General features: G+C 41.0%; 1 protein-coding gene and 1 pseudogene across 1 annotated transcript in view; both read right to left on the bottom strand.

Moving 5' to 3' along the window:
• Positions 1-23937, bottom strand: part of nalcn (sodium leak channel, non-selective) — a 271182-nt gene that overhangs the window by 159806 nt on the left and 87439 nt on the right. The window contains exon 13 of the mRNA XM_064975662.1: positions 3916-4047. Within this exon, the coding sequence (XP_064831734.1) occupies positions 3916-4047 (132 nt within the window). The remainder of the gene's footprint in view (positions 1-3915; positions 4048-23937) is intronic.
• LOC135547038 (vimentin-like) lies at positions 13747-14843 on the bottom strand (annotated as a pseudogene).

The following is a 23937-nucleotide window of genomic DNA, read 5'->3' on the forward strand; positions in this document are numbered from 1 at the left end:
GAAGGTGAACTTTTACCCCAGTCTGAGGTCCTGAGTGCTCTGGAGCAGGTTTTCATCAAGGATCTCTCTGTACTTTGCTCCGTTCATCTTTTCCTTGATCCTGATGAGTCTTCCAGTCCCAGTAGGGACGGTGACAGGTTTCCTCCAGACATGACGCTTGGCATTCAGGCCAAAGAGTTCAATCTTGGTTTCATCAGATCAGAGAATATTGTTTCTAATAGTCTGAGAGTCCATTAGGTGCCTTTTGGCAAACTCCAAGCTGGCTGTCATGTGCCTTTTACTAATGAGTGGCTTCCGTCTGGCCACTCAACCATAATGGCCTGATTGGTAGAGTGTGGCAGAGATGCTTGTCCTTCTGGAAGGTTCTCCCATCTCCAAAGATGAACTATGGAGGTTTGTCAGAGTGAGCATTGAGTTCTTGGTCACCTCCCTGACCCAGGTCCTTCTCCGCCGATTGCTCAGTATGGCCGGTCGGCCTGCTCTAGGAAGAGTTTTGGTGATTCCAAATATTCTTCCATTTAAGAATGACGGAGGCTACTGTGTTCTTCGAGACCTTCAATGCTGCAGAAATGTTTTGGTACTCTTCCCCACATCTGTGCCTCGACACAATTCTGTATGGGAGTACTATATACAATTCCTTCGACTTCATGTCTTGGTTTATGCTCTTAACTGCCCTGTCAACTGTGGGACCTTATATAGGCAGGTGTGTGCCTTTCCAAATCATGTCCAATCAATTGAATTTCCCAAAGGTGGACTCCAATCAAGTTGTAGAAACATCTCAAGGATGATCAATGGAAACAGGATGCACCTGAGCTCAATTCCCGAATTGAATAGAAAAGGGTCAGAATACTTACGTAAATAAGGTATCTGTATTTTATTTGTATTACATTTGCAAACATAAAAAAAATCCGTTTTCACTTTCTCTTTATGGGGTATTGTGTGTAGTTTGATGAGGAAAAGTGTTTATTTAATTAATGTTAGAATAAGGCTGTAACGTAACAAAATGTGGAAAAAGTGAAGGGTCTGAAAACCTTCAAAATGAACTGTTTATTTCAAATGCAGACCATGGCTAAGGGAAACACTGGCAGGCATCTTTAATACTTTTGTAAATTTTTTTAATGAATTACATTTATTTCCCCCCGGAAAAATTAGGCTACAGCAGTGGCTACAATTCATCATCATGTCAAAGTATTATGACCACTGGGCATGTAGCCAGATGCCTGCCTCATCGCTAAGCGAGGAAGATATTTTGAAATCCTCAAATGTGGTGAGTATAATGGCTTGGATTGCTTTTAGCCTGGTCGGAGTGGAGGAGAGTGGAGGAGAGTGGAGGAGAGTGAGTGGAGGAGAATGAGTGCAGAGTGGATCAAGTCATGTAAGCAACAAAGTGAGGTAGTTTGTGAGGTAGAAGGCCTACAAACCTGACTCAGTTACACCAGCTCTGTCAGGAGGAATGGTCCAAAATTCACCCAATTTATTGTGGGAAGCTTGTAGAAGGCTACACAAAACGTTTTACCCAAGTTAAACAATTTAAAGGCAATGCTACCAAATACTAATTGAGTGTATGTAATATTCTGACCCACTGGGAATGTAATGAAATAAATAAAAGCTGAAATAAATCATTCAGTCAACAATTATTCTGACATTTCACATTCTTAAAATAAAGTGGTGATCCTAACTGACCGGGACTAAGACTGGGAATTTTTACTAGGATTAAATGTCAGGAATTGTGAAACACAGAGTTTAAATGTGTTTGGCTAAGGTGTATGAAAACTTCCGACTTCAACTGTAACTTATGATTTGTTTTCTTTCAGCACAACCTGTTATTTAGACTGGTTTATGAAATGAGTTTGGCTGTGGATGTGTTCCGTGTGATGCTTGGATGATCAAGTTCATTTATCTTTCACAATAAAAGGTCAAATTGAGGAATGAAGGTGAAGATCTTTATTTCCCATCAGTACAAAACATTATTTAGATGCTGTTATAGGCCAATTTCTTTATGTCTACAGTATTCTCTCGGGTATGCAATCTGGTTTCTGCTCAGGTTATGATGTCTCACTGAAACCGTAAAGGTCCTCAATGGTGTCATCATTGCCCTTGATTATAAGCAATGTTGTGCTGTTATTCTTATGGACTTGGCCAAAGCTTTGGATACGGTAAACAATTCTGTTCTTGTCTCTGAGGGGTCTTTGGCCTGGTTTGCTAACTACCTCTCTCAAAGAGTGCAGTGTATAAAGTTAGAACATCTACTTTGTCAGCCACTGCCTGTCACCAATGGAACACCCCAAGGCTCGATAGTAGGCCCCACACTCTTCTCAATTTACATCAACAACATAGCTCAGGCAATAGGAAGCTCTCTCACCCATTTATATGCAGATGATAGTCTAATATTCAGCTGGCCCCTCCCCAGATATTGTGTCAAATGCTCTACAACAAAGCAAAACTCCTCATAGGACACATCACTGCACTCTATACTCCTCTGTAAACTGGTCATCTCTGTATACCCGTTGCAAGACCCACTGGTTGATGCTTATTTATAAAACCCTCTTAGGCCTCATTCCACCTTATCTGAGAAATCTACTGCAGCCCTCATCCTCCACATACAACACCATTCTGCCAGTCACATTCTGCTAAAGGTCCCCAAAGCACACACATCCCTGGGTTGCTCCTCTTTTCAGATCGCTGCAGCTAGCGACTGCAACGAGCTGCAACAACAACTTGAACTGGACAGGTTTATCTCAAACTATTCATTCAAATACTCAATCATGGACACTCTTAATGACAGTTGAGGCTACTTTGCTTGATGTATTGTTGTCTCTAACTTTTTGCTCTAGAAGGCTAGCATCCTGGAGTCGCCTCATCACTGTTGACGTTGAAACTGGTGTTTTGCGGGAATTATTTAATGAAGCTGCCAGTGGAGGACTTGTGAGGCGTCTGTTTCTCAAACTAGACACTCTAATGAACTTGTCCCCTTGCTCATTTGTGCACTGGGACCTCCCACTCCTCTTTCTAATCTGGTTAGAGACAGTTTGCGCTGTTCTGTGAAGGGAGATCTTTAGTTTCTTGGCAATTTCCCGCATGGAATAGCCTTCATTTCTCAGAACAAGAATAGACAGACGAGTTTTAGAAGATTATGCTTTGTTTCTGGCCATTTTGAGCCTGTAATCGAACCCACAAATGCTGATGCTCCAGATACTCAACTAGCCTAAAGAAGGCCAGTTTTATTGCTTCTTTAATCCGAACAACAGTTTTAAGCTGTGCTAACATAATTGCAAAAGGGTTTTCTAATGATCAATTAGCCTTTTAAAATTATAAACTTGGATTAGCTAACACAACGTGCCATTGATGGTTGCCTCTGTACGCCTATGTAGGTAATCCATAAAACATCTGCCTTTTATAGTTACAATAGTAATTTACAATATTAATGTCTACATTGTCTTTCTGATCAAATTTATGTTATTTTAATGGACAAAAAATGTGCTTTTCTTTCAAAAACAAGGACATTTCTAAGTGACCCCAAACTTTTGAATGGTAGTGTATATATGTATTTATTTTTATTTTTTATCCCAATCCTTTTGCTTTTTGGTAGGCCGTCATTGTAAATAAGAATTTGTTCTTAACTAGTTAAGTAAAGGTTAAATGAAATAAAATGAATAAAAAACAATGCTATTTAGATGCGTTTGTGCTCTGTTGCTACTGTTCAAATAACATATTTATGATGGTACAATGCTGTGACCACTCAACATTACATTGATCACAAATATCGTATCATAAGAGTCATGAGGTCAATGTCAGGGTTAGGGAAAATAGGATTTTGAATCAAAATCAATATCAAGTCAAACAGGGATAGTAAAACATACAGTATGGTGTTTGTGTGTGTATTGTACAGTATGTTTGTGTGTTCTGATCCCTTACCTCAGCCAGGTAGAACTCGTCATAGTGCCTTTGGTGGTTCTCGCCCTTGTAGTAGTTGCTAGCGGCAACGATTACGTCTACCGCAACCATAGTCAGAATGAACATGTGGAAGATAGAGGAGCGCATCAGTTGCTGCGGAAACAGAGACATTCATTTAGAATTCATGTAGAATAAGGACATATTGACATCTATTGTATAAAAAACACACCCATCCAGATACCCACGTCCACATATGGGAGGTTCCTCGGGCTGACCTAAACGACAGTACACTTCTTTTGACCGGAGCCTTACGTTTATGTCTTTTCAGTTTCAAAAAACACTTTGGTCTGGACAAACAGTATGAGTCTTGCTACAATATACACTGAACATAAATATACATGCAACATGTAAAATGTTGGTCCCATGTTTCATGAGCTAATACAAAAGATCCCAGAAACGTTGTGCACAAATGTGTTTACATCCCAGTTGGTGGGCATTTATCATTTGCCAAGATAATCCATCCACCTAACAGGTGTGGCATCAATAAGCTGATTAAACCGCATGATCATTACACTGGTGCACCCTGTGCTCGGGACAATAAAAAGCCACTCTAAAATGCAGTTGTGTTACACGCCACAAATTTTGAGGAAGAGTGCAATTAGCATGCTGACTGCAGGAATGTCTACCAGAGCTGTTGCCAGATATTTGAATGTTAATTTCTCTACCATAAGACAAATGTTGTTGTTGTTTTAGAGAATTTGTCATTACGTCCAACCACTCTCACAACCGCAGACCACATGTAACCACGCCAGCCCAAGACCTCCACATTTGGCTTCCTGTGGGATTATCTGACACCGGCCACACGGACAGCTGATGAAACTGTGGGTTTGCACAAACTAAGAATTTCTGCACAAACTGTCAGAAACCGTCTCATGGAAGCTCATCTGGGCGCTCGTTGTCCCATAACTGACTTCAGTGGGCAAATGCTCACCTTCAATGGTCAATGGCATGCTGGAGAAGTGTGCTCTTCACAGGTCAATCACGGTTTCAACTGTACCAGAACTATGTCAGACAGCGTATACGGCGTCGTTTGGGCGACAGGTTGCTGAAGTTAACGTTGTGAACAGAATTTTAGCTGCCAGCCATGTTTGCCTTTCTATTCCGGAAACATCATGTACAAAAATATTTTAAGATCAGCAAAAAAAACAAAAAACATATAATAGCAGAATTGCTCAGGAGTAAAATGTCCTCTATACATTCCAGCAACATTTTCTCAGATGGTGAAAATGTCAGAGTGAAAGTAAAATCAGCCATTACCTCCTTAGTAAGGAGGTAATGGCTCCTCAGTAAGACTTCTGCTCTAAGAGTTTAAAAAAAAACTGTTGTAGAGAAAAAATAGTTTAAATTTACAACTCAAAATAACATAATTTGCTTCTTTATGCCACAGTAACACATTTACTTGTGAAATACCTTAAGCTAGGGTATGATGGTATAAATGGATGCAAAAACATATAATGGATTTTCACAATTGCCAATACAATCAAAAGGATTTGATCAACCCAAATTATACATTTATTCTAATTGTAAAAGCTAAATACGACCTCCCATCATTCTGAGGTAATGATTCATGAGCAAACCATTAAACAAGACAAATGATGTGCCTGGCTGGTGGGGATTTAAATATCCGCTCGTCTCAGTTATAGCAAGATGGAGAATGAGAGAAATTAAGAGAGAAATGGGGGTGAGAGAAAAAGAGATATGTAGACATGGAGAGAAGGGGATATTCAGAGACATAAAAGAGAGAGGAGAGAGAGGCAGAGACATGAAAGAGGGAGGAGAGAGAGAGGCAGAGACATGAAAGAGGGAGGAGAGAGAGAGGCAGAGACATGAAATAAGGAGGAGAGAGAGGTAGAGAGAGAGGGAGGAAGAGACATGAGCTTGAGCCTGTAGGACAGTGGTTCTTATTGGAAAAGGCAACAGGCAAACATGGCTGGCAGCTAAACTTCAGGGGATGAAAAGCAATCAGGACTATTTCATTAGATAGAGATAGAGGGGGAGAGGAAGAGAGAGAAAGGTGGAGAGGGAAAGAGGAATTAAGAGAGAGAGAGAGAGGGGTACAGCAAAATCACTATGTATTCAGACATAATAAACAAAATGGAGAGAGGTAAGTCCCTGTTTTATTTCTTCCAGGAGCAGCTACAGTATTGAACGTCTAGTACAAGCAGCATGACCAAATTCAACCAAAATTGGCACACGCAAAAAATCTGTCCCTGTATCATTAAAACAAATGTCACGAGAATAAGCTATGCCGTAACCAAACAGGGGGTTTTGATTTCAGATGATATTATTCATGCAAGACACGTGTGCTCTTTTCTAACACAGAAACAATATTATTTGTCTGTGGGCCCAGTTTAACCACCGTGCTGAATTGAATTCCCTACAGTCAGAGGGGAGTATCAGATTGTACAGCTTGGGAGGAATAAGACCAAGTATGGAAGACTGTCTGTAGAAGATGGATAGATGAAAAGAAAGTGAGACATACACAGTCCCTTCAGAAAGTATTCACACCTCTTGTCTGTTGTGTTTAAGCCTGAGTTTAAAATTGATTAAATGTAGATTTTTGTTTGTCAGTGGCCTTTACACAATACCCCATAATGTCAAAGTGGAATTATGTTTTTTGAAAAGTTTACAAATTAATAAAAAATGAAAAGCTGAAATGTCTTGAGTCCATAAGTATTCAACCCCTCTGTTATGGCAAGCCTAAATACATTCTGCGGTTAAAATATGCATAACAACCACATAATAAGTTTCATGGACTCAATAACAGCGTTTAACATAATTGTTGAGTGACTACCTCATCTATGTACCTCACACATACAATTATAATGTAAAGTCCCTCAGTCAAGAAGTGAACTTCAAACACAAATTCAACCACAAAGACCAAGGAGGTTTTTCCGATACCTCGCAAAAAAGCGAGACATTTTACCCAATTTGTAGATGGGTCAAAATACAAAAAACAGACATTGAATTTCTGAATACAAGTTATTTATTACAGTTTGGATGGTGTATCAATTAACACAGTCACTGCAAAGATACAGGAGTCCTTCCCAACTCAGTTGCCGGAGAGAAAGGAAGCCGCACAGGGATTTCACCATGAGGCCAATGGTGACTTTAAAACAGTTACAAGTTACAGAGTTTAATGGCTGTGATAGAAGAAAACTGAGAATGAATCAAAAACATTGTAGTTACTCCACAATACTAACCTAATCATGCATTCTGTTTGCAACAAGGCACTAAAGTAATAGTGCAGAACATTTGGCAAGACAACTGATTGTTTGTCCGGAACACAAAGTGTTACAAAGTGTTATGTTCGGGGCAAATCCAATACATCACATTATGGAGTATCACTCTCCATATGCTTGGTTTTCACTTTTTATTTCACCTTTATTTAACCACGTAGGCCAGTTGAGAACAAGTTCTCATTTACAACTGCAACCTGGCCAAGATAAAGCAAAGCAGTGCGACAAAAACAACACAGAGCTACACATGGAATAAACAAACATACAGTCAATAACAATAGAAAAATATGTATACAGTGTGTGCAAAATGATGTAAGGGGGTAAGGCAATAAATAGGACAATAGTGGCAAAATCATTATAATTTAGCAATTAACACTGGAGTGATATATGTGCAGATGAGGATGTGCAAAAGTAGAAATACTGGTTTACAAAAGAGCAGAAAAACCAAAACAAATATGGGGATGAGGTAGGTAGTTGGATGGGCTACTTACAGATTTGACACACTGAACTCGATCTGAAAAGTAGTTAGTGAACCAGGCAAGGCAGTTATTAGAGAAACCAAGGCTGTTGAGTCTGCCGATAAGAATACGGTGATTGACAGAGTCGAAAGCCTTGGCCAGGTCGATGAAGACGGCTGCACAATACTGTCTTTTATCAATGGCGGTTATGATACTGTTTAGGACTTTGAGCGTGGCTGAGGTGCACCAGTGACCAGCTAGGAAACCTGATTGCATAGCAGAGAAGCTATGGTGGGATTCGAAGTTGTCGGTGATCTGTTTGTTCACTGGCTTCTGAAGACATTAGAAAGGCAGGGTAGGATAGATATAGGTCTATAACAGTTTGGGTCTAGAGTGTCTCCCCCATTGAAGAGTGGGATGACTGTGGCCGCTTTCCAATCTTTAGGAATCTCAAAAGAGAGGTTGATCATTTTAGTAAGAGAGGGTCCGGATTGTCTAGCCTAGTTGATTTGTAGGGATCCAGATTTTGCAGCTCTTACAGAACACCAGCTGTCTGGATTTGGGTGATGGAGAAGGGGGGGTGACTTGTAATCATTAAGGACTAGAAAGTTTTTCAGGATAAAAAGAAACAGAATGGAGCTAAGCATTGGCAAAATCCTAGAGAAAAACCTGGTTCATTCTGCTTTCCACAAGACACTGGGAGAATTCACCTTCAGCAGGACAAAAACCTAAAACACAAGGGCAAATATACACTGGAGTTGCTTACCAAGAAGACAATGAATGGTACTGCGTGGCCGAGTTGCAACTTTGACCTAAGTCTGCTTGAAAATCTATAGGATGACTTGAAAATGGTTGTCTAGCAATGATCAACAACTCATTTCACAGAGTATGAAGAATTCTTAAAAGAATGGGCAAATTTTGTACAACTGCAGGTGTGAAAAGGTCTTCGAGACTTACCCAGAAAAACTCACAGCTGTAATAGCTGCCATAGGTGATTCTAACATGTATTGACTCAAGAGTTTGAATACTTATGTAAATTCAATATTTCTGTTCCATTTTCAATAAATTACTGAAAATGTCTCAAAGCATGTTTTCAACCTGTCATTATGGGGTATTGTGTGGGTGACAAACAAAATGTATTTAATGCATTTTGAATTCAGGCTGTAACACAACCAAATGTCGAATAAATCAGGAGGTATGAACACTTTCTAAAAGGCAAATGGAAATGGAAAGATAGGAAGGAGAGGTCTGGGAGACAGCTGGGGAAGAGTGACTATTACTGCTCCGTGCTGGAAGAAATCGCCTCACTGTGGGTATTAGGAGTGCTGTGTCAGTGTTTCTCAACCCTACCAGGGACTGGCAAGCTATAGTTGTTCCCCGGGAGAACTCACTGAATCAGTGTCAGCTAACCAGTTCAGGGACCTTGATCATCTCCTTGATAATGTGAATTGTAACTAATGCTGAGCGATTAGTGCTTTTTGAGGTCGATTTGGTTTCGGTTCGATTCTTTTTTTTTTAAATCACGTTTTTTTATTTCAAATATATATTTTTTTCCATTAAATCACTATGTGGGCTGAATGATATAACAACACAGAATAAAACAATTAATAAAAGTCCCATGATGGTAGTGTCTGCCCATTTCTGGTTATCACTTGTTAACAATCATTTATTAACATTACTTGAATAAAATATTTCAGTTCTTGTTTATTTGAAGACTTTATTTTATCCCGAGTCATCATCTCATCTCTATAGAGCTGCTGCCTATGCTCTCTGACAAATTCCATATTTTAGTAGCTTTTCAAAGTAAATAAGGAAGACTTTTATGACTGCTGAATACTTTGTTCATGTATTTTTTAGGTATTTTTCAGCTGTCCTCGAAGCAACTGCTTTCTATCACTCTCGATTGCGGATTCTTCTGTCTCTTTAACCTCTTTGAACTCTAGGGGCAGTATTTCATTTTTGGATAAAAAAACGTTCTCGTTTTAAACAAGATATTTTGTCAGGAAAAGATGCTTGACTATGCATATAATTGACAGCTTTGGAAAGAAAACACTCTGACGTTTCCAAAACTGCAAAGATATTATCTGTGAGTGCCACAGAACTGATGCTACAGGCGAAACCAAGATGAAACTTCAAACAGGAAATGAGCAAAATTTTTGAAGCGCTTTTTTCCAATGTCTCCTTATATGGCTGTGAATGCGCCAGGAATGAGACCACAATTTCTGCAGTTTCCCCAAGGTGTCTGCAGCATTGTGACGTATTTGTAGGCATATCATTGGAAGATTGACCATAAGAGACCACATTTACCAGGTGTCCGACGGGTGTCCTGCGTCGAAATTGGTGCGTAAACCTCAGCTGCAAGTATTTTTCCATTTAATTCAGAGAAGAAAGCAGACTTCCACGAACGATATATCAATGAAGAGATATGTGAAAAACACCTTGAGGATTGATTCTAAACAATGTTTGCCATGTTTCAGTCGATATTATGGTGTTAATTTGGAAAAAAGTTTGCCGTTTTGTTGACTGAATTTTCATTTTTTTTGGTAGCCAAAAGTGATGTACAAAACGGAGCGATTTCTCCTACACAAAGAATCTTTCAGGAAAAACTGAACATTTGCTATCTAACTGAGAGTCTCCTCATTGAAAACATCTGAAGTTCATCAAAGGTAAATGATTTTATTTGAATGCTTCTCTTCTTTTTGTGAAAATGTTGCTGGCTGAATTCTAGGCTTATAGCTATGCTAGCTATCAATACTCTTACACAAATGCTTGTTTAGCTATGGTTGAAAAGCATATTTTGAAAATCTGAGATGACAGTGTTGTTAACAAAAGTCTAAGCTTGAGAGCAAATGTATTTATTTCATTTCATTTGCGATTTTCATGAATAGTTAACGTTGCGTTATGCTAATGAGCTTGAGGCTATAAATAGGATCCCGAATCCGGGATTGCTCGTCGCATGAAGTTAAACAACCATAAACAACACAGATGGACAAGTAGGTGAGCAACTGATTATGGTCATTGTAAGTTAATTACCAAGTTAACTGGAATAAACAATGCATTTTATTGGAATCCATACAACATCGCACAGGTCGGGCTTGATCTGATTTATCTCTAGACTACAGAATCTGAGAAATGTGTGCATTGAGCTCACAGAAGAAAATACACAATACAGATGAAGTTGGAAGTTGGAAGTTTACATACACTTAGGTTGGAGACATTAAAAGTAGTTTTTCAACCACTCCACAAATTTCTTGTTAACCTCTTGAAACTCTAGGGGCGCAATTTCATTTTTGGATGAAAAACGTTCCCGTTTTAAACAAGATATTTTGTCACAAAAAGATGCTCGACTATGCATATAATTGATAGCTTTGGAAAGAAAACACTCTGAATTTTCCAGAACTACAAAGATATTGTCTGTGGGTGCCCTAGAACGGGAGCTACAGGCAAAACCAAGATGAAACGGCAACCAGGAAACCAGCAGGATTTTTGAGGCTCTGTTTTCCATTGTCTCCTTATATGGCTGTGAATGCGAGAGGAATGAGCCTGCCCTTTCTGTCGTTTCCCCAAGGTGTCTGCAGCATTGTGAAGTATTTGTAGGCATATCATTGGAAGATTGACCATAAGAGACTACATTTTCCAGGTGTCCGCCCGGTGTCCTCCGTCGAAATTGGTGCGTCTTTTTCAGCTGCTGGTATTTTTCCATGCGATTCTGAGGGGAAAGCAGGCTTCCACGAACTGCATATCAATGAAGAGATATGTGAAAAAACACCTTGAGGATTGATTCTAAACAACGTTTGCCATGTTTCGGTCGATATTATGGAGTTAATTCGGAAAAAGTTTGACGTTTTGGTGACTGAATTTTCGGTTCGTTTCGGTAGCCAAATGTGATGTACAAAACGGAGCGATTTCTCCTACACAAAGATTCTTTCAGGAAAAACTGAACATTTGCTATGCAACTGAGAGTCTCCTCATTGAAAACATCCGAAGCTCTTCAAAGGTAAATGATTTTATTTATTTGGTTATCTGGTTTTTGTGAAAATGTTGCGTGCTAAATGCTACTCAAAATGCTAAGCTAGCTTAGCATACTCTTACACAAATTATTGATTTGCTATGGTTCAAAAGCATATTTTGAAAATCTGAGATGACAGTGTTGTTAAGAAAAGGCTAAGCTTGAGAGCAGGTGCATTATTTTCATTTTATTTATTATTTTCAGAAATCGTTAACGTTGCGTTATGCTAATGAGCCTGAGGCTTTATTCACGATCCCGGATCCGGGGTGGGGAGTATTAACAAACTATGGTTTTGGCAAGTCGGTTAGGACATCTACTTTGTGCATGACACAAATCATTTTTCCAAAAATTGTTTACAGACAGATTATTTCACTGTGTCACAATTCACTGTGTCACAATTCCAGTGGGTCAGAAGTTTACATACACTAAGTTGACTGTGCCTTTAAACAGCTTGGAAAATTCCAGAAAATGATGTCATGGCTTTAGAAGATGATGAGCTAATTGACATCATTTGAGTCAACTGGAGGTCTACCTGTGGATGTATTCCAAGGCCTACCTTCAAACTCAGTGCCTCTTTGCTTGGCATCATGGGAAAATCAAAAGAAATCAGCCGAGACCTAAGAAAAAAAAATGTAGACCTCCACAAGTCTGGATCATCCTTGGGAGCAATTTCCAAACGCTTGAAGGTACCCTGTTCATCTGTACCAACAACAGTATGCAAGTATAAACACCATGGGAACACGCAGCCGTCATACCGCTCAAGAAGGTGACGCGTTCTGTCTCCTAGAGATGAACGTACTTTGGTGAGAAAAGTGCAAATCAATCCCAGAACAACAGCAAAGGACCTTGTGAAGATGCCCGAGGAAACAGGTGCAAAAGTATCTATATCCATAGTAAAACGAGTCCTATATCGACATAACCTGAAAGGCCGCTGAGCAAGGAAGAAGCCACTACTCCAAAACTGCCAGAAAAAGCCATTGTGCTTTGTGCTTTTTGGAGAAATGTTCTCTGGTCTGATGAACAAAAATAGAACTGTTTGGCCATAATGGCTTGCAAGCCAAAGAACACCATCCCAACCGTGCTTTTGTGGGGATGCTTTGCTGCAGGAGGGACTGGTGCACTTCACAAAATAGATGGCATCATGAGTAGGGGAAAATTACGTGGATATAGTGAAGCAACATCACAAGACATCAGTCAGGAAGTTAAATCTTGGTCGAAAATGGGTCTTCCAAATGGACAATGACCCCAAGCATACTTCCAAAGTTGTGGCAAAACGGCTTAAGGACAACAAAGTCAAGGTATTGGAGCGATTATCACAAAAGCCCTGAACTCAATCCTATAGAACATTTGTGGGCAGAACTGAAAATGTGTGTGTGAGCAAGGAAGCCTACAACCTGACTCAATTACACCAGCTATGTCAGAAGGAATGGTCCAAAATTCACCCAACTTATTGTGGGAAGCTTGTGGAAGGCTACCCAAAACGTTTTACCCCAAGTTAAACCATTTAAAGGCAATGTTACCAAATGCTAATTGAGTGTATGTAAACTTCTGACCATCTCTCTACTATTATTCAGACATTTCACATTCTTAAAATAAAGTGGTGATCCTAACTGACCTAAGACAGGGAATTTTTACGAGGATTGAATGTCAGGAATTGTGAAAAACTGAGTTTAAATGTATTTAGCCAAGGTGTATGTAAACTTCCGACTTCAACTGTATATGGAATTCAAATAATTGACCAACATCGGTCAATTGGTTGTTAAAAAAACGAAAATAACTGACATTTTGGTTAAACGCTCAGCACTAATTGTAACTCTATACTCCAGTAAATGTCAAGCTCAAATGCAGATCCTTATTATATCAATAAAGTAAGAAGGGTAAGGAAATTAGACCACAAATCCTATGGTTCCCATAGTTAAATATATATCAAATATGTGTAATCCAGTGTTTCTTTCTTTTAGGTCAAACTTCTCTGGCTAGTTAGTATACATTCATTTAAAAACCCTCAGTTTTGTTACTTGGTAAGAGGTTGGCAGGCATGGTCAAGAAAGCGAACATATGGGTCTCGACTCAGGTGGTGTGTTGCTCAAAATCCCGAAATGCCCAGCCTGGTCTCTTCTCAATCCAGCAGCTCCCTGTAAGTGATCTCTGTGTCCATCTTCAGCGTGATGTGAAGCATCTCCTGGTAGTTCTTCAGGAAATTGCTCATCTCTAGCTTGGTCTTGCACAGCTGGTTTTCCAGGTGGGAAATGATGTCCTCTAGCACGCCAATGTTTTCCAGATGGGCATTCTCCATGTTCTCCAACTGCATCTCCATGGCAGCGTTCTGGGCCCTCAACCCCTCGATCTGGTTCTGGAAGTCTGTCACCTGTTTTGATCTCCTCCTTCATATTCTTCATCTGGTCCTCATTCTTGCCAGGGACATCCTTGAGCTTCTCAAAGTTGCCCTTGTACCACTTCTCCTCCTCCTGGACGTTGCGGGCCATGGCAGCTTTGATCTTATTCATGTTTGGGACAGGTAGGCAGCCAGGGCGTGTCTGATTCCAGCTTGGTAGACACCTTGGAGTCCTTCTTGAGACACCTCCTTATCATGGAGCTTCTTGAGGAACTGGATCTCGGCCACCAGCTGCTCTACGTGCCTCTCCAGGTTGGGCCTCTGCAGCGTGGCGTCGTCCACGTTCTAACGGAACTCCCTCAGGATCATCTCTGCCTTGTCTCGCAGAGACAGCTCTTCCTCCAGTTTCGTCCTCCACACCTCCACCTCCTCCGCAATGTAGCTCCTCTCGATGTCCACCGCCCCCTTCTCCTGGGTTAGCGCCTCAATCAGATCCCATATTTCCTTGAGTTTGAGCTTGTACTCTTCCCCAATGCCGCTGGGGCACCCCTAGTGGATGCACTTCAGATCATCCAGTTCCGCCTGCAGTTGGGCATTCCTCTGCTCCAATGTCTGAACCTGAAGCTCGCAAAGTGCACGTTCAGCTCCTGTATCTTGTCAGCATGCTAATTGTGGAATTCAGATCCCACCTCCACTGCTGTTGCAGAGCTACCCTGGTAGCCGGAGCATCCACGGCTGACTGTGGTGCCTGGGCAGTGGGATAGAGATGGGTTTAGTTGCTGCTGGGTCATGCTGGAAGAAGAACCACTCACGACCAGGGTCTGGGAGCAGGAACCATTACCTCTCATGTTTGCAGTGTGGAGGACAATTGTTGTAGGATCTGGAGGTTTGGTTGCTGTAGGATCTGGTTCAAACATAGAATTTGTTTGCTTGTGTGTTGAGAATAGTTCCACCACCGAGGAAGGCGTGTTTCCCTTTGCTGGTCAACCTTGCGCTCTCATATCACCAGGGGGATAGAGTGGGGTCTGAAATTATTGACACCATTGATAAAGATGCGCAATAATGACTTTATAAAATAAATAATTCAAATACAGAGCTGTATTGTATACTAAAAAAAGGAAATTATACTATTTTAAACTAATACAATTTCTCAGGTAAATCTTTTTAGAAACAAAAAAGGTAAGGTTGACAATTACATTGACACCCCTAAAGATTGTTTTAAATGAAGTAAAAAGTTTAGTTTTTGGTCCCATATTCCAAGCATGCAATTACTACATCACATCACTTTATTTCAGATTATTTCATGACCAATAAAAATTCACGGTAAATAATGTAGTGTCATTTTGGAGTCACTTTTATCGTGAATAATAGAATATGTTTCTAAACACATCTATATTCATGTTGATGCTACCATGACTATGGATACTCCTGAATGAATCGTGACTAATGATGAGAGACATTTACAGAGGGTCAAAGATCATATGCCCAAGACATGCTAGCCTCCCCTGTTATTGGTAATGGTGAGTGGATAGCATGCCATGGGGGTATGATCTTCATGATATGACACACAGACAGAGACGAGAGATAGAGAGAAGGAAGGAAAGAGAGATGGACAGCTCTGTAGCTCCGGAAGGATGAGGAAAAAGTGGAAAGGTTGTGTGTTGATCTTCGTCTCCTGGCACCTATACGGCTATATCAAATCAGGCAGGGTTTGCCACGCAAGCACACGAACACAAACAGTAGTTGGGATTGAACGTGACAACGCAGTTTGACATTTCCAGCTTTCAGACACTCTCCCCCCATGGATGTTTGGGCTGAAGGGGAGTGTGTGTGTGTGTGTGTGTGTGTGTGTGTGTGTGTGTGTGTGTGTGTGTGTGTGTGTGTGTGTGTGTGTGTGTGTGTGTGTGTGTGTGTGTGTGTGTGTGTGTGTGTGTGTGTGTGTGTGAGTGTAAGTCTTACACTATTAACTGAGGGAGTGAAGGCTATATTTTTACCTCTGTAAATCAGTCTGCCGGTCTCCCAAACGTTCTCTCTCACACACACACAGCCTCTACTACCTCTGTCTGCCTGCTCCCATGCCTTCACCAGTCACCCTGGATAGAAGAGCTCTATTGTCTATCCCCCTATCTTTATTTCAACTAAAAAAAGACATACAGAAACACTGTCATACACCCGAGGTGACATGGCCTACTTTGAGAAGCCGTAAGTGTCTGTGTGTGTGTGTTCACATTGGTGTGTCTGGTAAAGCTGGGCAATATGGGAGCGGGATGTCAAAATGAATTTAACAGCCCCCGTTGTGAGACATGATAGCTCTTTCACTCCGTTTGATGCTATCTATTTTGCTTCCCCACATGTTGGAGGGTTGCTTATTAGTGCCACTTCTCATGAGTCTTTGAAACGTCAGGTGTACGCCCACACCGACGCCCACACCCATACACAGCTTCTCGTGCCTTGGCAACATCAGGTGCTAAGGCTGACACACAATTAGTGTATGTTTTGGCAGGAAGTCTGGAAAAATGTCACTTTTCAGCCTCGAATCAAACAGCAAAGGAGGACGGCTCCTTAAGACATCTCACATGTAGCCTCGAGCATCTTCACAGCACAATATTTACTTTCAAATCAATGGAACAATTCAAACCTAGTGCGATCATAATGAGTTGCCCTTAAGCCCTTAGAAATCAATTGGAAAAAGCAGTGAACTTAACCAATATCAAATACAAAACTGCTACACGACAAAATGTCAATAGTAATGATTGTATAGATTAGATATGCAGATATTGCTGTACAAGTAGATAAAAGGCACCCTCTTCATATACACTGAACAAAAATATGAGTGCAACATGTAAACTGCTGGTCCCATGTTTCAAGAGCTGAACTAAAAGCTCCCAGAAATGTTCCATACACAAAAAAAAGCTTATTTCTCAGAGATTCTGTGCACACATTTGTTTACATCCCTGTTTGTGAGCATTCCTCCTTTGCCAAGATAATCCATCCACCTGACAGGTGTGGCATATCAATAAGCTGAATAAACACCATGATCATTACACAGCTGTACCTTCTGCTGGGTACAATAAAAGGCCACTCTAAAATGTGCATTTGTCACACAACACAATCAAATCGTATTTGTCATATGCGCCGAATACAACAGCTGTAGTAGACCTCACAGTGAAACGCTTACTTACAAGCCCTTAACCAACAACTCAGTTTTATGAAAAATATGTGTTAAGTAAAAACTAAGAAATCAAAGTAACAAATAATTATAGAGCAGCAGTAAAATAACAATAGCGAGGCTATATACAGGGGGTACCGGTACAGAGTCAATGTGCGGGGGCACCGGTGAGTCAATGCCACAGATGTCTCAAGTTTTGAGATGTCTCAAGTTCTGAGGGAGCATGCAATTGGCATGCTGATTGCAGGATTGTCCACCAGAACGGTTGCCAGAGAATTAAATGTTAATTTCTCTACCATAAGCCACCTCCAACGTTGTTTTAGAGAATTTGGCAGTACTTCCAACCGGCCTCACAGCCGTAGACCACGTGCAACCACACCAGCCCAGGACCTCCACATCCAGCTTCTTCACCTGCGGAATATTCTGACATCAGTCACCGGACAGCTGATAAAACTGTGGGTTTGCATAACCTAATTTCTGTACAAACGGTCAGAAACCGTCTCATAGAAGCTCATCTGCATGCTCGTCGTCCTCATCTGGATCTGAACCTGACAGCAGTTCGGCATCGTAATCGCCTTCAGTGGGCAAATGCTCACCTTTGATGGCCACTGGCATGCTGGAGAAGTGTGCTTTTCATGGTTGAATCCCGGTTTCAACTGTACCGGGCAGATGTCAGACAGCGTGTATGGCTATGTGTGGGCGAATGGTTTGCTGATGTCAACATTGTGAACAAAGTGCCCCATTCAGCGGTGGGGTCATGGTATGGGCAGGCATAAGCTACAGACAACGATTACAATTGCATTTTATTGATGGCAATTTGAATGCAGTGACGAGATCCTGAGGCCCATTGTCGTGCCATTCATCTGCCACCATCACCAGTTCCTGCAATATCCAGCAACTTCGCACAGACATTGAAGAGGAGTGGGACAACATTCCACGGGCCACAATCAACAGCCTGATCAACTCTGATCTGAACTGCATGAGGCAAATGGTGGTCACATCAGATACTGACTGGTTTTCAGATCCACAACCCTACCTTTTTTTTTTTTTTTACTTCTTTGGGATAGGGGGCAGCAATTCACTTTTGGATGAATAGCATGCCCAGAGTGAACTGCCTCCTACTCAGTCTCAGATGTTAATATATGCATATTACTATTAGTATTGGACAGAAAACACAGAAGTTTCTAAAACTGTTTAAATTATGTTTGTGAGTATAACAGAACTCATATGGCAGGCAAAAACCTGAGAAAACATCCAAACAGTAAGTGGGAAATCTGAGGTTTGAAGTTTTTGAACTCACCCCTATTGAATACACAGTGGGATATTGGTTATGTTGCACTTCCTAAGGCTTCCACTAGATGTCAACCGTCGTTAGAACGTTGTTTCAGGCTTCTCATGTGATGTGGGACCGGATGGGAGCTCTTTGAGTCAGTGGTCTGCCTACAGCCTCATTCTCAGTCACGCGCTTTCACTTGAGAGGTAGCTGTCGTTCCATTGCTTTTCAACAGACAATGGAATTCTCCGGTTGGAACATTATTGAACTTTTATGATAAAAACATCCTAAAGATTGATTGTATACTTAGTTTTACAAGTTCCTTCGACCTGTAATATAACTTTTTGAACGTTTCGTCCGAATGGACCAGATCGTGCATTTGGATTTGTTTACCAAGCGCCCTAAGAAAATAAGCTATTGGACATAAATGGACGTACAGTGCCTTGCGAAAGTATTCGGCCCCCTTGACCTTTTGCCACATTTCAGGCTTCAAACATAAAGATATAAAACTGTATTTGTTTGTGAAGAATCAACAACAAGTGGGACACAATCATGAAGTGGAACGACATTTATTGGATATTTCAAACTTTTTTAACAAATCAAAAACTGAAAAATTGGGCGTGCAAAATTATTCAGCCCCTTTACTATCAGTGCAGCAAACTCTCTCCAGAAGTTCAGTGAGGATCTCTGAATGATCCAATGTTGACCTAAATGACTAATGATGATAAATACAATCCACCTGTGTGTAATCAAGTCTCCGTATAAATGCACCTGCACTGTGATATGTGTGCGTTCCTATCAAAGTATGTGCCTTATTATATTATCCTTATAGTTTCTGTATAGCGTGTTCTCGTTTCTACTGTAGCATACCATATGTATGTATGGAGCATAAACTATGCAGTTTTATTCACGTTTTCAAGTACAGGTGACAAATCATGCATTCCAATTCTTACATACATTTGAAGTCGGAAGATTACAAACACTTCGGTTGGAGTCATTAAAACTCGTATTTCAACCAATCCAAAAATGTTAACAAAGTATAGTTTTGGTTGGCAAGTCGGTTATGACATCTACTTCGTGCATGACACAAGTGATTATTCCAACAATTGTTTTCAATATTTCACTTATAATTCAGTGTACAACAATTCCAGTGAGTCAGAAATTCACATACACTAAGTTGACTGTGCCTTTAAACAGCTTGGAAAATTCCAGAAAATGATGTCATGGCTTTTGAAGCTTCTGATAGGCTAATTGGCTAAATTTTAGTCAATTAGAGGTGGACCTGTGGATGTATCTCAAGGCCTACCTTCAAACTCAGTGGGTCTTTCCTTGAAATCATGGGACAAATCTAAAGGAATCAGCCAAGACCTCAGGAAAGAAATTGTAGACCTCCACAAGTCTGGTTCAACCTTGGGAGAAATTTCCAAATGCCTGAAGGTACCACGTTCATCTGTACCAACAACAGTACGCAAGTATAAACACCATGGGAACAGGCAGCCGTCATACCGCTCAGGAAGGAGACGCATTCTGTCAATCCCAGAACAACAGCAAAGGACCTTGTGGAGGAAACAGGTAAAAAAGTATCTATATCCAAAGTAAAATGAGTCGTATATCGATATAACCTGAAATGCCGCTCAGCAAGGAAGAAGCCAGTGCTCCAAAACCGCCATAAAAAAGCCATGCGACGGATTGCAACTGCACATTGCGGACAAAGATCGTACTTTTTGGAGAAATGTCCTCTGGTCTGATGAAACAAAAATAAAACTGTTTGGCCATAATGACCATCGTTATGTTTGGAGGAAAAAGGGGGAGACTTGCAAGCCGAAGAACACCATCCCAACCGTGAAGCAAGAGGGTGGCAGCATCATGTTGTGGGGGTGCTTTGCTGCAGGAGGGACTGGTGCACTTCACAAAATAGATGGCTAAATGAGGAAGGAAAATTACGTGGATATATTGAAGCAACACCTTAAGACATCAGTCAGGAAGTTAAATGGGTCACAAATGGGTCTTCCAAATGGACAATGACCCCAAGCATACTTCCAAAGTCAAGGTATTTGAGTGGCCATCACAAAACCCTGACCTCATCCGAGAACTGAAAAAGCATGTGCGAGCAAGGAGGCCTACAAACCTGACTCAGTTAAACCAGCTCTGTCAGGTGAAATGGGCCAAAATTCACCCAACTTATTGTGGGAAGCTTGTGGAAGGCTACCCAAAATGTTTGACCCAAGTTAAACAATGTAAAGGCAATGCCACCAAATACTAATTGAGTGTATGTAAACTTCTGACCCACTGGGAACGTGATGAAAGAAATAAAAGCTGAGATAAATCATTATCTCTACTATTATTCTGACATTGCACATTCTTAAAATAAAGTGGTGATCCTAGCTGACCTAAGACAGGGAATTTTTACTACGATTAAATGTCAGGAATTGTGAAACACTGAGTTGGCTAAGGTGTATGTAAACTTCCGACTTCAACTGTAGATTGCAATGGACACATATGATGAGTGTAAAAAAATGTTTTTTAAGGTTGTACTGATTATGATGAGCTAATGCTCAGCTCATTACAAGCTATGTGTGGTGCCACATTTGTTGACATCATGCAATGCATTCTGGTTGCCACCTGTCAAACCAAAGATGTTATAACAAAATGAGGTGAAGGGTGGTTCACTCATCTTTCAAGTAAACGTCGAGAAGTGTATGATGGAAGTGAATGATGGTAGAAGACACACCCCCCTACAACATGCATACTATCCAACTCATCTTGTAACCTATAGCGATGGGCATAAACTACCCATTGTCGGATTACTTCTTTTAAATGTAAGTGTTTTACTCAATTATTGTGATCAATGGTGAGGTCACCCATGATGTGATGAATTGTAAATAGTAATTAGCTAATTCATATGATGGTTTCGGTCAGCCGTGAGACAGCTAAACATGACAGCTTGTGTTAGGTCACTCTTTCCTCAGCACATTCACTAACCTAGCTTTCATTTTCTGGTTTGGGTGAGAATTGTGTTATACTGTCGCTACTTCTGTGAATGTCTGAATATTGAATCCAAAAATAAACTGCTCACATTGAGGACATGCCGTTGTGAAGACTGTTTATGCAAAATGTTTCTGTGAAAAAACAGTGTGGCCAGCTCAAACGCTGACTCTTGCGTCAACTGTAACTTGATGTTCTAAATAAGTGTTGTCATCACACCGGTTGGAGCGTGCGCTGCAGGGACCACTGTAGAATGACCTCACCTGTGTGTTTGTACGTGTTAATATGAAACAGACAAACAGAAACTGCCCATTTAAAAAACTAGTTGGTGCAAAAAGATTACGATGAAAGTAATGGCCTTTCGCTTCAGAATATCAACCCATCCCCATTATAGAACATAGTCTACCCCCATGCTAGAATACAATGCCATTCTAGAAGAGGAACAGCAAGATTTCCGATGGTGCCGTAATGCAAGTTCCCCCACCAATGCAAAACAGCAACAGAAAGACATACAGTACATATTTTCCTGCTGCTTCTGCTTGCTCAGACTGACAAAAAGGAAAACTGGCACACTAGATGGCACAAATTGGCACTCTAGACTGGGACATTGAATAGCTAGGCCTACTGTACATTACTGGAACGCAGCATGTGGGAGAGATATCACACAGGAAATGTTAACAACAGCCGAGGTGCCACAGTGTGTGTGTGTGTGTGTGTGTCTCTGTATGGTTGAATGGCGTTCACTCACTTCATCCGTTTATGCAGTATTGCAGAACACCTTGATCTGGATGGGAAGGTTAACCTACCTACAACAATTTGCAACGTTTTTAACATCTTTAAACAACATTCACTCGCTAGCCTCATCTTATGATTACTTCAAGAATGAGCTTTGCACATAATTCACATTTAGATCACCTTGAACAGGCTGCTGGTAACCTGTCTTTTTATTTTTATTTGACCTTTATTTAACTAGGCAAGTCAGTTAAGAAAAAATTCTTATTTTCAATGACGGCCTAGGAACAGTGGGTTAACTGCCTGTTCAGGGGCAGAACAACAGATGTGTACCTTGTCAGCTTGGGGATATGAACTTGCAACCTTTCGGTTACTATTCCAACGCTCTAACCACTAGACTACCCTGCCGCTACCCTAGGCTACTCGAGGCCTGTGGAGAGAGAGACAGGAGACCCCATTAACCTCTTGTACCTCATCTCCACTCGGAGACTCGCTGCTGTTAACAACATTACATTTACATAACAACTAACAACAATGTGTTGTAGGAATAGTGCTCGGAATTTGTCCTGACTGCATGGCCTTACCAGGACCCTTTATGATTGATAATGAGAGGGGGGTAATAGAGCTGGAACCAGGATGGGTTAGGGGTCAGTGTTGCAGGCGGAACAGACTGTACTGAATCAATAACCCCTGGGGCTGGGTTATCCATAGTAGTGTACTTGTTATTTCTGGGGCAGGGTCAGGGGGATGGCGGCTGAGGCTGAAGACTGGAGCCTATGGGCAAGGGAATGGGGGCCAGGGCTCGAGGCTGGGGCCTGGGGGTGGTGAGTGTTAGGGCAGCCTCACCTCGACACGTATTGGAACACTGGTTCAGAATCCACAGAAGAAACCGTTTGGAGTTCCCATCTTTGTTTCACATTGCAAATGTAGGACAACTGTCTGTCAGTCTGACTGTCAGCCAGTCCCACATTTTATCCTTAACATTTGTTAGGTATACAGAGATTCATAAACTTAAGCCTCTCTCAATGTCTCTGGGTTAAATGTGAAAGAGACATTTCAGTTGAATACATTCATTTGGATAACTGACTAGGTATCCCCCTTTCCCTTTCCCAATCATCTCTTACTCTCACACTCATCTCTTACTCACCCCACCCCCCTACATCTCTCTCTCACTCGCTCTCCCTCTCCAACCACCCTCTCTGTGCAGACTGTCATAGTTATGCCAATTGTAATTATGGTTTGGGAAAAAGCCAGGGGCTAATTAGCATGTACGAGGCCTGTGGAGAGAGAGACAGGAGACCCCATTAACCTCTTGTACCTCATCTCCACTAGGAGACTCGCTGCTGTTAACAACATTACATTTACATAACAACAATGTGTTGTAGGAATAGTGCTCGGAATTTGTCCTGACTGCATGGGCCTTACCAGGACCCTAGAAACCACAAACTAAATATTTATCCTGGTCAGGCCATGTGGTCAGGCAAAATCTCCTGCCCCTAAATGTACAGTGCCTTCAGAAAATATTCACAGCCTTTCACTTTTTTACACATTTTGTTGTGTTACAGCCTGAATTTAAACATTTGTCACTGGCCACAGACAATAATCCATACATTTAAAGTGGAATTAGATTTTTCTAAATTTGTACAAATTCATTTTAAATGACAAACTGAAATGTCTTGAGTCAATAAATATTCAACCCCTTTGTCATGGCAAGTCTAAATAAGTTCAGGAGTAAACATGTGCTTAACAAGTCACACAATACGTTGCATGGACTCACTCTGTG

The sequence above is a fragment of the Oncorhynchus masou genome, chromosome 10, assembly GCF_036934945.1.
Source record: "Oncorhynchus masou masou isolate Uvic2021 chromosome 10, UVic_Omas_1.1, whole genome shotgun sequence".
Taxonomy (NCBI): domain Eukaryota; kingdom Metazoa; phylum Chordata; class Actinopteri; order Salmoniformes; family Salmonidae; genus Oncorhynchus; species Oncorhynchus masou.